This window comes from Fistularia commersonii, chromosome 9 (genome assembly GCF_037954325.1).
Source record: "Fistularia commersonii isolate RoL2024-O1a breed Wild chromosome 9, RoL_Fcom_v1.0, whole genome shotgun sequence".
In the NCBI taxonomy this organism is placed as follows: domain Eukaryota; kingdom Metazoa; phylum Chordata; class Actinopteri; order Syngnathiformes; family Fistulariidae; genus Fistularia; species Fistularia commersonii.
Window position 1 is genome coordinate 5,237,038 of NC_141292.1, and position 16,138 is coordinate 5,253,175.

Consider the following 16,138-nt stretch of genomic DNA (forward strand, 5'->3'; position numbering starts at 1 on the left):
ACAGTGACTCCACTCTCCAATGTGATTGGTTGAGAGAATGAATTTTCATCCCTTCACCTCTTTCTGATGAAGCCGCATTGCTTTTCATTAGCCTGTCCTTCGCTTTTTTTGACTGGGCTGTCGGTTTTGGTGTGTGTGTGTGTTTATGTGTGTGTGTATCTTCTTACTCTCCCTTCGGCTTTTCCCTTCAGGGGTCGCCACAGCGAATCAACATTCTCCATCTAACCCTATTCTCTGTATCGTCCTCTCTCACACCAACTACCTTCATATCCTCTCTCACGACGTCCATAAATCTTCTCTTTTGTCTTCCTCCAGACCTCCTGCCAGGCAGCTCCAACTCCAGCATCGGTCTCCCAATATATTCACAATCCCTTCTCTGTACATGACCATCTCAATCTGGTTTCTCTGACCTTCTTTCCAAAACATCTAACATCTAGTGCTGGCCCTCTGATGGACTCATTCCTGAGCCTATCCATCCTTATCACTCCCAAAGAGAACCTCAACATCTTCATCTATTTGACCTCCAGCTCTGCCTCCTGTCTTTTCATCAATGTCGCTGTTTCTAAACCAAACAGCATTGCTGGTCTCACCTCTGTCTTTCCTTTCATTCTGGCTGATCGTCTTCTACGGCATAGTACCCCTGACACTTTTCTCCACCCAATCCAACCTGCTTGAACCCATTCCTTTAACTCTTCTCCACGCTCTCCAACTGCTCTGGACTGTTGAACCTAAGTACTCCACTCCCTGTAGCCTCACCGTTCCACTTGGGTCCCTCTCATCCACACGGATATATTCTGTCTTGCTGTGACTAACCTTCATTCTCCTTTCCAGAGCATACTTCCACCTCTCAAGATTTTCCTCAACCTGTTCCCTGCTCTCACTACAGATCACTATGTCATCTGCAAACATCATGATCCATGGAGATTCCTGTCTAACCTCATCTGTCAGCCTATCCATCACCACTGCAAACAAGAAGGGACTCAGAGCTGATCCCTGATGAAGTCCCACCTCCACCTTGAACGTCTCTGTTCACCCCACAACTGTCTCACAGCTAGCATACATGTCCTGCACCAGTGTATGTGTGTGTTTTATGAAATATTAACAGTTATTATAAAAACAGTTGCCAATCCAAGCTCGATTGACTGGCATCTACCAATATTTTGTTGGGTATGAATGTAAATAACTAAGACTTGGGCAGCTGCAGCTCATTCGGTAGGATAGGCATCCCTCCTGTCGGAAGGTATGTCTCCTCCTGTCTGCACAACCACATGCTGGTGTGTTGAAGCAAACAAAAAGACCATGCATCTGGAGTTTGTGCTTGGATTTAGTACCTTTTTTTGAAGCTGGACGCAAACCCGGTCCCAAAACAGACACCTATCCTGAAAAAACGTATTTGGTAGAAGCCCTATTTAGCCCAACATTGCATTGTTTCCTCGATCGAACCAACGATTTCTGCTACCAACGTTTGATCGTCTGAACAGATAAGTAGCTGAGGAAAACGGTCCATTTATAAGTATAATAACATGTCAGAACTTGTGTCATTAAATAGCATCTCTGGTCCACAAAATAGGTTTTACTATGGGCCCTCGCAGCTCTCCGACATCCACGATTCTGCCATCAGCCTTAGCTAAACACTCTTTTCATGTTATTCACCAATTTTAAGCTTTCTTTTTTATTTCAAGTGAAAAGGCACAAGAGTTTTCCCTCATTATGTAGTAGGCGCTTTTGTTTGTACTTGTCAAAGTTCAGTGTCAAACCGAAAGTGAGTTTGTGCAAATAGCTGGTCCAGTGACCTTCCAATCCAATGGTCTGAGACATTGACAGATTTGGAGGACTCTCATGACTTGACCCTGAGGAGTAAATCCATATCAAAGACAGTTTATACCACAGGGCTCCGATAATGCACGAGTCAGACCCTTTCATCTCTAATCAGCAAATGGTGAGAGCTCAGCCGGGAAGGAGCTTCCTGATTGGGTAGGAAAAGACAGATGACCTTTTACTCCGCATTCTGTTCTTCTTGAGGAAAGAGGAAATACGCCGGAGAATATTTTGTCCCCGCCAGCGTCAGGCAGGTCAGTGCGAGCATGTGGATGTGCCCATTTACTCTAATTTAATACAATAGAATGCACGCACATAGCCCAGTCCAGACATGATGCATTTATATCCGACGTCCTCCGTGGCCACACGGCTTTGACCAGATTAATTTAGCCGACGGAGACAGGATCCCTGGGCTAAAAAGCAGGCTCACCGAAGAGGGAGGAATGAGTGGTCTAAATGGATGACTGCGGCTCGTTATCCTGACACGTCTGATAAAAGTGATCTACTTTAAACAATGTTGCACTACTCACACATTTAACACCTGTACCCTGGGACCAGGCAGAGACTGTCATAGTGACTAATAACAAATTCTGCCCTTTTCAGACAAGAAATCTGTTACATTCCCGGCTTCATCTATCTCTTAGATAATGGATTTTTGGTTCCCATGCATATACTCTATGTCTTTATTAATGTTGTCCGCGTCCAGATATGATGAGGTGGTTCTGTTGACGACAATATTTGGCTTTTAACGTGACATTGAACACGAGGGGATATAGGAAGCCGACTGTTAATTTAAAAGTCTACAGACTATTTTCGGTGATGTGATCATATACCGCTGACACTGCTTAACCGTTTGGACTTTGGACTCTTCCAGCCTCGACTCCCACATGCAATCCGGTGGAGGATTATAAGAGGCCCTGGGTCTCGGTGAAGGAGATGCGAAAGGGCTGTTGGACCAGCTTTGTGGGAGACGACAAGGCAGAGGTCCACATCTTCCATGTCAAGGTAAAAATGGCAAAGTTATTTTAACAAGTAGCCGCCGCTAATAATGGACATTTTAACAGATTTCTGTGTCAGGGAATAAAACAATGCAAGATATCCAATAGTGAATACTGGCAATTGAAGAATGGTAAAAAGACAAAGCTGATACTAGTACCTTAAATGCCATTCTAAATAAAACTACTAACATTGACCAATTTAGACAGAAAGAAAGAAAACAAAAAAAACAAAGCATTTCTTCATCTGTTAATTCATTCACCGTACTGCCTATCCCAGCTGTCATTGGGCGAGATTCACCCCGGAAGAGAGCAACCATTCACACGTTTCGGCAATTGAAGGTTTCCGATGAACCCGTTTTACGAGAAACCGGAGAAACCCACGCAGACATCGGGAGTAGACTCTACACAGAAAGGCGCCTTGTTGGAATCAAATCTGGGAACTTCTTGCTGTGAGCCGGAAGAGCTAACAACTGTGCCACCGTGCCGCCCGAAAAACAAATCACCGATTTAAATTAAGTTTTGCTTCACTGATTTCAGCCTTGGGGTTGAGAAGAAGCCTCCCTCAAACCGCTCAACTGTTCACTCACGGGCAGAACTCAAACTGTTTTAGCACCCTGACAGATTCCCTCACCGCCCGAAATCTCTTTCACCAATGGTTTATCCTCTGTCAATTGTTGTTGCTTGATCGGAGAAGGCATTTATCTTTTTTTGCAGATGATGCCGTTTACATACTTGATTACCCTGCTATTAAGACTAACTGGAAACCAGATCGCGTCCAATGAATCTCACTAATAATAAGTAGGTCTATGATACACTTAACACACTTTCAAATTTAAAGATAAAGTCTAACTTCTCATGAAAATTAAACAATGTTCTCCTTCCACCTGCTCAGCAACTATTCAACCCCCAAATTTGTCTTTCATTGACTACAATGATACCCCATGATGTCGGTACTACAGTAGTCAAATCCAGGACAATACCATTTATCAAACTAAAACAAACAAACTTATTTTTGACGATTAACTCGCGGAGGTAAAATTACAAATCAATTTAGACAATAGTGTATTTGAAATGTATTTTTTATCTGTATACTTGCGCATAAAGAATAAAATAGTTGCCAAACTGTTCTCGAAACCAAGAAGCAATCCAAATCTCCAATGTACATGTGGTCAGATATAAATAAATGAAAGAAAACAAAATATACATGTATAATGTATCACTTTTTTCTGAGAGGGTGAACATCAGTTTAACAGCGAACGAGGTCCGATATGATTCCCACATCTCACACTCTGGCAAGATATCAATCTTCTTATCTGAAACTAGAGAAAGATACTTATTAAAATGATGACTAAAACATTGAACTATTGCTTTTATAGAGACAGACGGACAACAGAACGTAGGTAAACAGGAAGGAACGTGGAAGTGATAAGAAACATAGATGACCTGATAGGTCTATGTTAGCTGATAGCAAATGATGGGTACTAAGCTGCTCCTTTACAAGATAGGGAGGGAAGCGGGAGAGAATTGGCATATCAATTAGACCATAATCATCGAGACACATGAGAAGGCACAGGTAGACTGCAGATAGGGAGGAGGATGCCAATACAGCCCATATTCCAACTGTGAGACTCATTTAATGGAGGCAAAAGTAAGTTTGTTTTGATCTGTGAATGCAGATAAGTGTTTCCTCTCTAACACAGACATATATAGGAATATATCTAACCATTTTCTTATTGTTTACCGTCTGTTGACAATTTAGCCTTCAATTTATGTACTGCAAGTTTCTGTGCTTTGCTAGGAAGTTTGAGAATCCGAAAACAGCGAAACCAGTCTCTGGTTTTGAACGTTTCTTTCTTCAAGATGCTAACTGCTGCGCCATCATGCATATTTATTTTAGGGACCATATTGTCCCTGTAATTGCAGGATCGCCATCATCAGGCTCAGCCATCTTGATTCTTGCGAAAATCATGGACAGATGACAAAGAGTAGAGGCTGAAAGCCTTGAATCTATATGTTGTTATTACCAGTCCATTTTTCACTGTCATACGGTCGACATTAGTCATGTTTTTATCAGTGAGCTGTCTCTGCATCTTCTGTCTGCTAGCTTCTCTATATGTTTCTTCCATATTTCTGATAATGCATCCGCCCCTTATTCATGATGATGAAGGATTACACTTGGTTTTTAGAAATGTGGCATATATCTGCAAGAGGAGAGCGTATACGTGTTGTTTCTTTTTTTTAAATCAACATTCAGAATACCAACGCCAGGGTGTTCTGTTACAGGACATCTGGAAAGAATTTGTAATGCATTGAAGTTTAATTTTTGAGTTATGTTGTATGGTGTGATTTACTGCATTATGTTGTTTTCACCAGATTTAATTGCCTCAAAGAAAGTTGACATGACACACATTAGGAAATATTACAAAGAGTCCAGTCACACTCACTGTGTGACAGTGAGTAATGAGTTATTTCTTAGCATGTCCTTAAGACAGCGTGCTATAAGGTGCTCCATGGTACTAGGGAATGTGCGAGAGATCACAAATGAAATGTGACCTGTGTTTCAATGGTAATGTTCTCCGGAGGAGATATGAGTGGGTATCAAATGTAACGAAAAAAGTAGACAGAAAATCTTATGTCTGAAGCCTTATCGACCCTTGAGTGTCCGTTCGAAACAGAATTTTCTCGTAAACACAGAGGAAAGAGAAGGGCTTCATCATTTGCCAAACTGTCCGGGCAAATGGGAGGTGCTGCATTCCTCTTTTTATTTGCTCTAAAAAAAAAAGAAAATCTTATCAACTTCATCCCAATCCTTTTGTTTTCTGTGCTGATTTACGGCCTGCCAGAGACAGTTAACTCCTGGAGAATTATAGAGAGCATCAAGGGGTCTGCAAAGGCCGGGAGAATTGGTTGGGAGGAGCCGCCGGACCCATTGATGTCACACACTTGCTTGAGTAGCCAGCGTCTTGGCGTAAGGCCGAGACTAGACCAGCGGAGCCAATTCATATTAGGGGAGAGAGCTGAAAGAATAAGTGGAAACTGCATCAGCAAAGGACCCTGCAAAAAAAAAAAATGCTCTTGGAAAAAGAAAAAGCCTGAAAAGGAAAACAACAGTATCTTGAAAGTACAGGAACAAAAGTGGAAAAGGTGTGATCAGGGTCAACGTGATTTCAAAATGAAGGAATGAAAGTCGCCAAAGGATGAAGGGAGGGGAAACCAGACGCAGACAATGAGGCTCGGTAGGAAGGGGTATTTAGGGAACGCTCCACTGACTCATCTCTCCATGATCTATGAACGCCTCTGGAATGGCCGTTCATTCTGTTACGGTGTTTGCATATAACGGCGATTTCATTTGGTAATTAGTCAGGTCCTGTTTGTCCATTCATTTCCCTCTCTCCTCAGAGCAATGGTGCTTTATATGGTTAAAATAATGAATTTGTTAGGTGTCAAAAAAAGAAAAAAAATCTCCATAGTATTAGCAATGCATTCATTATACGACCTCTAAAAGTCTGATTCTCATTTAAATTGACCTCTTCCTCCCTTTTCATACAACGGCTATGGTAATTACTTTTATTCATTTATTAAACACAGCAGAGTAGATGCAGTCCACCTTGATGCTCCCTTTCAGTTCAGTCCGTACATAAATACTGTTTCTTATATGATCGGATTTCCTAGTTCGGTCGGTACCGGTGAATTCTTCAGACGAAGAGAGGGACAAAAAGTATTGCACGGCAGCCGATATTCCTGTTTTTGCGTGCCATACATTTCATTCAGTTTGCGAGTCTCTCTCTTTCTCCAAACGCGTCTTTGTTTTACTCATGGGCAATTTGTTGGTTGTCTCGTTAGACCTAATTTGTTCAGAATGGATCTGAAAATTTCCATAGCTGAGGCCCAAGCTCATCACAATTCACTTGGATCACACTCTGGAAACAACAGGTAGCAAGTAAATGAATTTAATATCAGGGATTCACACTGTTTGCCCAGCATGCTCATTCTCTTCCCAGCAGGCCCAGCTCAGAAAACAATCTGCCTGCACATAAACATGATATAACAGAATAGAATATTCGGTGTCAAAAGGCATCACAAAGAGTGGAAAACTTGAGATTTGGATTCATGAAAGTTTTATGCCAAAGAAAAAAAAAACCTTACGGCTGAGAGGAGAACTGAATGAGAAGTTCTTAATTTTCTGTGCATTACACCTAGAGGGAAATAATATCTTTATTGTTTTATATTATTATAATTATTCTTATTACTATTATTTCATATTATAGTGGAAAAAAAACTAAAAGTCATAGGATATATATATATATATATATATATTTTTTTTTTTTCACTTAATGGTTTCTTCACATTAATGTAGACTGAGAATGAGAGCTTGACATTACATGATTGGCATAACATATCTAATTAATGCAATTAAATTCAATTAAATTACACCAAACCTATGACTTTCAAACCGCATCGGTGGATGCCCTTGTTAACAACGACCGCCGGCGGTCTTAGTAACCTACAGGGTTCAGGTAGAAATCGGTCTTCTCTGGTTTGAGGAAGAAGAGTAGAAGGGCGTGTCCATTGTCAAGGAGAGATGAGGAAAGGCGAGAGTCAAGGATGGACAGAAGGGATGTTGAAAGTTGGGATTATGACAGGAAAAGCCAGAGTTTTTTGACATGATGCAGAGTGGAGAGGTGGATATCTTGTGTGTACAGGAGACCAGGAGGAAAGGTAGCAAGGTTAGAAGCTTGGGGACACGTTTAAAGTTGTTCAATCATTGTATTAATGAGAAAAGAAATGGAGGAGTTTGTTAGGAATGTTCTACAAGTGAGAAGAACAGACAGAGTCATGACAGAGTCATGAGTCTGAAGCCTGAAATCGAAAACGTTATCTTCAGTATTGTCAGTGGCTACTGTCAACAGGTACGGTGTGTGTTAGAAGAGAAGGAGAAATTCTGGAGTGAGTCAGATGAAGTGATGCAGTGTATCCCCAGAAGTGAGATAGTGGTAATTGGTCCAGACTTCAATGGATGTGTTGACGCAGACAACAGAGGTGACGAAAAAATAAGTGATGAGCACGTTTGTTATCCAAAATAGAAATGCAGAAGGGACAGATAGTGGTAGACTTTGCAAAAAGGGTGGACATGGCCGCAGTGAAGGGGCCATGCGATGACTTGTATGCTTGGTCGGACGGTAAAGATGGATAGCTTGGAATATACAGGTCGTGCGCGGGGTTACGATGATTGAGGACAGAGAGGGAAGTCTCATCAATAGAAGTGTGATGGTAAGATGGAAAAAGTACTTTGAAAAGCAGATGAATGATGAAAATGAGAGTGAACGATAAGTGGAAGAGGTGACCATTGTATAAAGTAGCAGAGATTAGTAAAGGTGAAGTGAGGAGGGCACTGAAGAGGATGAAAAGTGGACGGTATTTGGTGGAGGTATAGTAAGTGTCTCACAGTGGTGGCAGAGGAGTTCATTGCTCGATCGTTCTTCGAGAGTGAGAGGATACCTGAAGAATAGAAAAGTGTGCTCTGAGCATTTTCAAGTGAAAGGGAAACATACAGTATCGTCTTACAGAGAAATAAAATTGACGTGCCAGACAACGAAGTTACATGAAAGAGTAGTGGACACCTGACTGGGAGCAGAGGTGAAAATTTTTGAGCAGCACATTAAAAGGGGGCCCTACAGTTGTAGTATTTGTTTTGAGGATGTTGATAGAGAAGTACAGGGAAGGTCAGAGGGAGCTGCATTGTACCTTTGTAGATCAAGAAAAAGTGTACGACTGGGTGCCAAGGGAGGAACTATGGTATTGCATTAGGAAGTCTCGAGTGGGAGAGAAGTACGTCAGACAGGACTTGTCTCTGCAGGACATATATGAGATCTACAAGAACGTGGTGAGGTGTGCTGTAGGTCACAAGAGTTCCAAGGTGGAGGTGGGACTACAGCAGGGTTCAGCTCTGGGGCCCCTCTTGTTCGCTATATTGATGATGAACAGGCTGACAGATGAGGTTAGACAGGAATCTCCATGGACTACGATGTTTGCCGACGCTGTTGCGATCTGTAATGAGAGTAGGTTGGAGGAAAATCCATAGCCGTAAAGCCCAGGAGAACAGATGAAGAAACATTTGTGAGCAGGTTGCAACAGTTTGAAAAAAAAGTGTCGGGTGATCAGTGTATCAGATGGTTTTGGGCATCTACAGAAGAGGGATGGTGAAGCTCTGGGTAGAAGGATGCTAAAGTTGGGACTTCAAGGCAGGAGGCCGAGAGGAAGACCTAAAATGACATATATAGATGGAGGGAAGGAGGACTGGAAGTCAACTTGTCATTAAACATACTGTATTCTGCTGTTTTTGTTTACAGCACACCGTAGTCACGAGTAAATTAATGGTGTGTGTTTTTTGAGCTTCATGAAAACACAGTCATTTTACGGTTCTTCCAAATGATATTCTTCTAACCCTTCAATTATTATTTTTTGAATCATATTATAACATACATACAATAAAGAAAACCACGCTGACTACATCAATGAATGCAGCTCATCGCACACAATAATCTGATCTGATAGCTTTTTATGCTTTTGCAACTTTCTTGTTTCTTGTTATGCTGCATAGGAATATAAAAATAGTAGCTGCATTACCTCATTAATGTCTGTGTCAATACAGAGACAGACAGCAAAAAGAATTTCTCCTCCCATCTGTCTGTAAACCTTCCTCATGTGACTGGCAAAGCTCTTTTCTGGAGAGATACAGTACATATGTTGACATTTTATGGTTGCAAAAACAAGGATAATTGCCACCTCCCCCACTGGTTTTGTGGCAGGCTTGACATGAAATCAAGGCTGCGCCGAGTTAAACTGCAGCGAGAACTCTTCTGATACTCTATGATTAATACGAACATCGATCGTGTCACTTTTGGGTCTGTTCATTTAACAACTGCCAATTTTACTGCCGGATCATGTAGACGGAAAAATTGGTGAATGGCTTTGTCGCTCCTCTGCGAAATAACATCAATCCGACATACAGTGAAGGCTGACTGTTTGTTACACCGCGCTGAGAAAATCTCACGGTAATTTGAGTTTATTTTCTATTTTTTGGTTTGTTGGTGTTTTTATCTTTTATGTTTTTTTTTTTTTTTTGGTTTCTTTTAATCCCAACGCTTTGTTTGTCATAGCTGAATAGTATGGAGAAACTCTTTAGAGGCAGGGTAGCTCCCTTATGTAGTAGATTACAGAGTATTCCTGCCAGTTGAGTTGCTCAAGAACTCAATTTCCAGTACTTTTTGCAGAAAGTGAGAGGTTTCATTCAATGGCTATCAATAAACATTAAGAGATTTATCTGAATAACTGAGACTGGAGAAATCTATCCATCTTCTGCCGCTTATCCGGCACTCAGGGTCGCGGGGGATGCTAACCACTGCGCCCCCGGGCCGCCCTGGCGTGGCGGTACATTGGTTGGCGCTTCTGTCACGCAGCAAGAAAGTCCTTGGTTTGAGTCTGTCAGGGGGCCTTTCTGCATGGAGTCTCCATCTTCTTCCCGTGTCTGCAAGGGTTTCCTGCAGGTTCTCTGGTGTCCTCCCGCAGTCCAGAAACATGCATTATTACTGCAAGACTCATCAATCCATGAAGGATTGGCTCATAGCACCTCAGCGACCCTGAGTGCAGGATAATTAGTGTATATACTTAATGTGTTTTTAAGCATCTTGTAAGAATCTGTTGAAAATCCATAAGTAACTCATCATTCAGAAATGACACTCCAATCTATCTGGAAACTATACAAAAAACACTAACCTAGAAAATTAGCCTAAAATGTCCAACAGTAACCCAACACTCAAGGAAAAATAAAGCTAAAAATGGAGGTGAAGGTTAAAGCTTGTGTTCTCTTTCAGGGCGAAGGTGACATTAAGAATATTTGGTCTCTGTTTATGGTCCACACCAAGCCGGTGAACCTCATTATCACATCGGAATACAATGTCCACTGTTTATGCACCATCAACGCCGGCGTCAACATTTACGTAAGTAATGTCTCTTTGCTCTTCCGTATCATCCTTCTTTGCGGTGTTCACACCTTCTTCTGCTATTTTCCGCATCGGTCTCACAAACGGTGGATAAGGTGAGCACCCTTGCTGCGAAAAGAGGAATAGGATTATTATGTAGCGTTAGAGAAACCGTTGGCCTCACTGCGACAGATCGAGTCACGCGCAAGTCATTGTTATTCTAAATTGTGAGACGGATCCTCGGCATATACTCGTAGTTGTAATTGGAAACTTTCTTGTGGGTTGAAGTCACGATGAATGGGTGTCTGTGTGCGTTTCAGTGTCCCATCTCTATTCATTGTCCGTTAAAATATGCACTAAAGTGAATTGTTTTCTCGGGGAACATTCAGTATTTAGATTTAGATTTGGCTCCGCGGCAGTAAAAGGGCACTGAATTTCAATAGCATTGATAATAAATATTCTCATAATTGCAAAGCAGTTTGACAACTAATCTATACATTTTGCTCACACGTTATGAGAAGTAGAAATACTTTAAGACTTTCCCTTTTACTTGGTTTGATACATAAAAAAACCCTGACACAACTTATTTCATAAAAGAAATGTAATTATACTCTGTACCATTTGTCAGCGTCCATTCCCGGTGATACATTGTGCTTTCAAACTCTTGGCTGCCTAACTAAATGAAAAAAAGGTGATAACTTCAAAAAACAACACTATAGAAAGTATTAATAGATAGACTAATTTATTTGATTTTATTTAAATATTCAAATTTATTTATCAAATGATATTGTTTATACATATATGAATATTATAATAAAATCATATATATAAAAGAATTAAATTTTGCATGGCTTACAAGGTTACCACATTTCTTTTATTGCCCAGGCATTATTACTGCTACTTTTGTAAATGTATTTTGAACTTGAATAAACACATTTAGCTTATTAATCACATGTATGAAATGTTTACATAACTTACTGACAGCGGTGTGACACCCTAAGCTGTATCATGTCTCGCTGAGATTCTGGTTATCTTTGCCCGTGACAGCAGGAGATGAGCTGCATCTTTGACAGGTTTTGCGCGATTTTTGCACCGTGAAAGAAAACAGCATCTGTTCTTCGTCCGAGGAAACGTGTCACCGTCCTGACAGCTTTGTTCAGGGTTACAATCACGGCTCTCGCTGATCTCTCGCAGCTGACCCAAGACCGATTACAAATACCATCGGACAGCAGTTTTTAGCCAACTCCTATATTTTTCCATGATAACATTAGATATATCGGCGTATTTTTTACAGCGGAGTCTCTTTTGTTTGAATAGTTTGTATACTCATATTGTATCTAATTCGGCTTTTGATAAAATCGACAGACAGGATTAATGTGTGTCATTAAAAGATTTCTAATGTCTCTTTCTCAAGAAAAAAGTTTAGATGAAATGAAAGAAAAAAAAAAGAAATCATGACCTTTGCTGTGATTGTGTGGAATAACTAACCCCACAAACACGAATCCGAGGTGAAATTCACTGTATTATTAAAAAACTATACCCTGAAAGGGAACTCTTCTGCTTTCATCTAGCGTGACTGCTCTTCTTTCTTTTTATTTTTATACCTTTTGCTTTCAGCTATTTTTGATTCCACATCAATCAAATATTCATATAGACAAACAAATGACTCCCCGAGTGTGACTTGACTTTGCCTCCTCTTTTCTGTCTGACAACGTGACAGAAACAGACTCGCAGATAATCAGACGCCTTAGACAGCCGAGGAAATGGCTTTGCAACACGAAAGCAAGCAAAAGCAAAGTCAGTCATTTAAAAGGGTAATTTCTTTGACCGATATTTAATTCTTTTCGATTAAAGATTTGAACCATGAAAGATACAACTTATAATTTCCTTGATTTCCACCGGTAGAAGAATTCTGAAAAATAAGATAATATAACAGAATGGAGGCTGCATCCATCATGACAGACTTTCTCTCTTAAAACGTTGTTTTTTGTTATTTTTTTTTAACAAAAGAGGCCTCTGGCAGACTCTTCCCACTCTTATATTTTTCATGTTCAGCCCTGCTTTCTTCTTCATGAAAAAAACAAAACAAACCCTAACGTAAACTCCATTATTTCCCTTCAGCCCAGACACGGAAACAGCGATGTCTAGTCAATGGGATGGATGTATATATTTATACCTTGTATGGAGCCAGATTCCAGCCGACTGTGGTGACGCACAAAACTAAAAAAGGTCCCATTTCCTGGCCCCAGTCAGGAAGCAAAGGAAAGACCTTGGCTCCAAAGGGGTTGTGCAACTGGGCTCGTGGACACTTAACCATAATAAACATTTCTTTTTAACAGAAGCCTGCTGAGAGAATAGAGGGAGAGTTGGGTGGAGGGTAAGAATCGGCAATAGAAGAGTGGGAATAGTCGTGATTGAATGGGATGATCAAATATGCTTGACATGTTGGAAAAAAAACATGACGTAACAAGATTTTTAAATCATCCTGAGATATGCGGTATTTTGAATAGAATAGAATCGTCCCGCGATGGGGAAATTTCGAATTTCGTCATTGTATAAGTTGTACAAGAAAAGCAATTGCGTTGAGTAGATATACTCCAATATACCGGGTAGACAAAAAAATTACACGTTATCCAGAGCTCTAATCTCTAAATGACACACTCCAAAATATTTTGAATAGCATGTCGTTTGCATACCACTTGATGAAATCACCCTCAATCTCTTTGGTGTTACTTATTTATCTCCTTTGTGCTCCGCTTTGTTTACTAGCTCCGGGCAAGCCGTGTCTGATTGGTGACCCGGTACCACACAACAGGATTTTAGGGTCCTAGACATGATATGGTGTGGAGCGCTGAGAGTTGAGTTGATGAAAAAAATAGGCTTATCAGCCAGAGAATAGATAGAATGTCATTATAGGTGTTTGACATTGGCGTTGTGATTTATACAACTCTCTAACAATATTTGTTATTGCTTAAAATTGGCAAACATTTGTGAACATATTAACATGGGCTTACATTTTTCAAAAGTCAGCGTCCTCTCAATCCTTTATTTTTTGACCTGACTGAATCGTACATACACTTTGATGACGTAAATTTCGATTTCTTTTACTTTCAGATTGCCAATACATCAAAAGTTGTTTTATACAGCAACCATCATAAAGACCACATCCACAAACAAGATTTCCCCACCGAAGAGGACGACCTGGTGAAGTGGGCAACTCGGAAATTTGGGGGTGTCACTTCGTACACCACAATCAGAAACCCACGAAACGTCACTTGGACAGCAGCTGAAGGTAAGACCTGTGTTTCTAAGATGCTGCAGTTACTCAAGGAAAGACTTTTACTCCGAAAATGCCTTTAGGATACATCTGACAACTTCTGGGGTTTCCCTTCTTAAGCAATAGTATGCTATGACAGGAGGGTACACATTAGGCGAAATTGCGGTATTCTCACAATAAACTAAATTTTACAGTTTTTGCCTGCCTAAAGCCGTTTTAGATGCTATCTGCTGGTTTGTTTAGTCTAAGGCAATAGTTATGGCTCCGAAAAGTAATTATAATCAGCACGCTATACATCTAAAAGTCAGATTAGTCAGCTGTTAGTAACCAGTACAGTAAATAAGATAGGATACATTGTTGTCTCTGGAGCCGTGTTTCTAAATTGTACCGGCAACTTCCCTCTTTCTCAAGTGTTTATGAGAACCTATTGTAAATAAATCAGAAAGAACATCACTTGAAGCCCTGAATTTTTTTTTTTTCCAGTTCAGGTGCCTTGCTATTTTGTTTCGTGCGTACCACCTTTGGTCCGACACGACTATGAAAAAAGAAAAAGAAACCGCGTGCCATTATTTCATATTGGAATTAATTAAATTAAATCTTAAAGGTCTCCCTCACAGGCACGTGCGCACGTGGAAGACTCTTGAATTAATAGATTAAACTTATATAAATTGGATAAAGAGCAGGAAAGGATTTATGATGATGTCACAAATCATGCTCGGTGGCCAGTCGCTTAATGCAAGCATGGAGAGATCTTCCATTTCTAGCACATAAATGACCTTTACTGCGCTGGGGATCTTTGTTTAGAGAACTGCAGAAGTAAAACTCACTGAGGTGAGACAGAGTGGAGTGCAGAGGGACTTAATTATAGAATAATGCAATAGGCGGTGTTATTGAAAGACTATTTTAAACATGAATGGCGATAAAAAGAAAATACATCATGAGATCAAAAAGAAAATAATCTGACTTTTGACTTTGTCCAGACACCTTAGAGGATGAAGATTCTACAGATGTTGTCTGATAACTGACCAAAACAATAACCCCATTGACCTGATACATCCTTAATAGGGGGCTTAAGTTTTAATTTAGTTTTGAGATTGCATTAAGTCTTCTTTGAATCTGCTGAAGAAGAACGCTACAAAATCAATATCAGTGGTAAGAATGCAAGATTCAGACTTACAAAAGAACGAGCCTGAAATTATATCAAAAGTCATAAAATTAGAGATAGCTGTGATAGTAGCTGATGTTCTGACCGGAAACTGTAATGTATTAATAAATTCAAGAAATTGTGAAATTAATTCAACACAAACTAGCACCCAAGGCAGTCTTAGGTTGGAGAATTTAAATTCTCTATCTCGCTTATTTTTTCAAAAATGTAACCTCAACAAGGAAAGAAGAAAACTCCAATGATGTTTTGTGGAAGTGTGATCTTCATCAGACATACTTTCCTGTGAAACATTTTAATTCTTTACAGTTTATTCCAATGACATACAATTCCAATTGATGCAGTTCTCTTTTTTTTTATCTACTCTGTATTAACTGACTAAAGATTGATAAACACTCAGTGACACCCAGTTACTTTGATACCGACAACATTGCCGAACGGTAAGATGTCATAAAGATATGTGCAAATCATTTACCGGTGTATAGAAAGGAAAAAAAAAAAAAATGCCGAGGCCCAACTATTACATCTTTGCCGCCATATTATTACATACATGCAGTAAAACAATCAGGAACACAAGAATTAGCATCATCGCTGCAGAACACACGCGCCCAAAAATAGGACACTCCATAACTCAACGTGAACATTAATGGTTTGGCGAAGGCCGGACCTTAAGGATTTGCTGCTTCTGCCAGCAGCCAGGGCAGAATGATGCTCAACGGAAGCACAATTATTTCCCAACAAAGCCTCCTTAAGGCAATTTAAGCCCAAGAGGAGCTCCAGCATGGATTTACGGCCGGTCGAATGCTACCGATGCTGGAACTGTTGGTTTTACAGTTGATTTTTCAGTAATTTTTTTTTGTTGATCTCTTTATTATGTCTAACCTTCCCCGGGTGTATGAAT

The 16,138-nt window shown here is 40.3% G+C and overlaps 1 protein-coding gene across 1 annotated transcript in view; it reads left to right on the forward strand.

The window, feature by feature from the left end:
• The window catches only part of eng (endoglin), a 40,138-nt gene that overhangs the window by 14,574 nt on the left and 9,426 nt on the right, over window positions 1-16,138 (forward strand). The window contains exons 3-5 of the mRNA XM_086152119.1: window positions 2,693-2,823; window positions 10,691-10,816; window positions 13,913-14,090. Coding sequence (XP_086008245.1) covers window positions 2,693-2,823; window positions 10,691-10,816; window positions 13,913-14,090 — 435 coding nt within the window. The remainder of the gene's footprint in view (window positions 1-2,692; window positions 2,824-10,690; window positions 10,817-13,912; window positions 14,091-16,138) is intronic.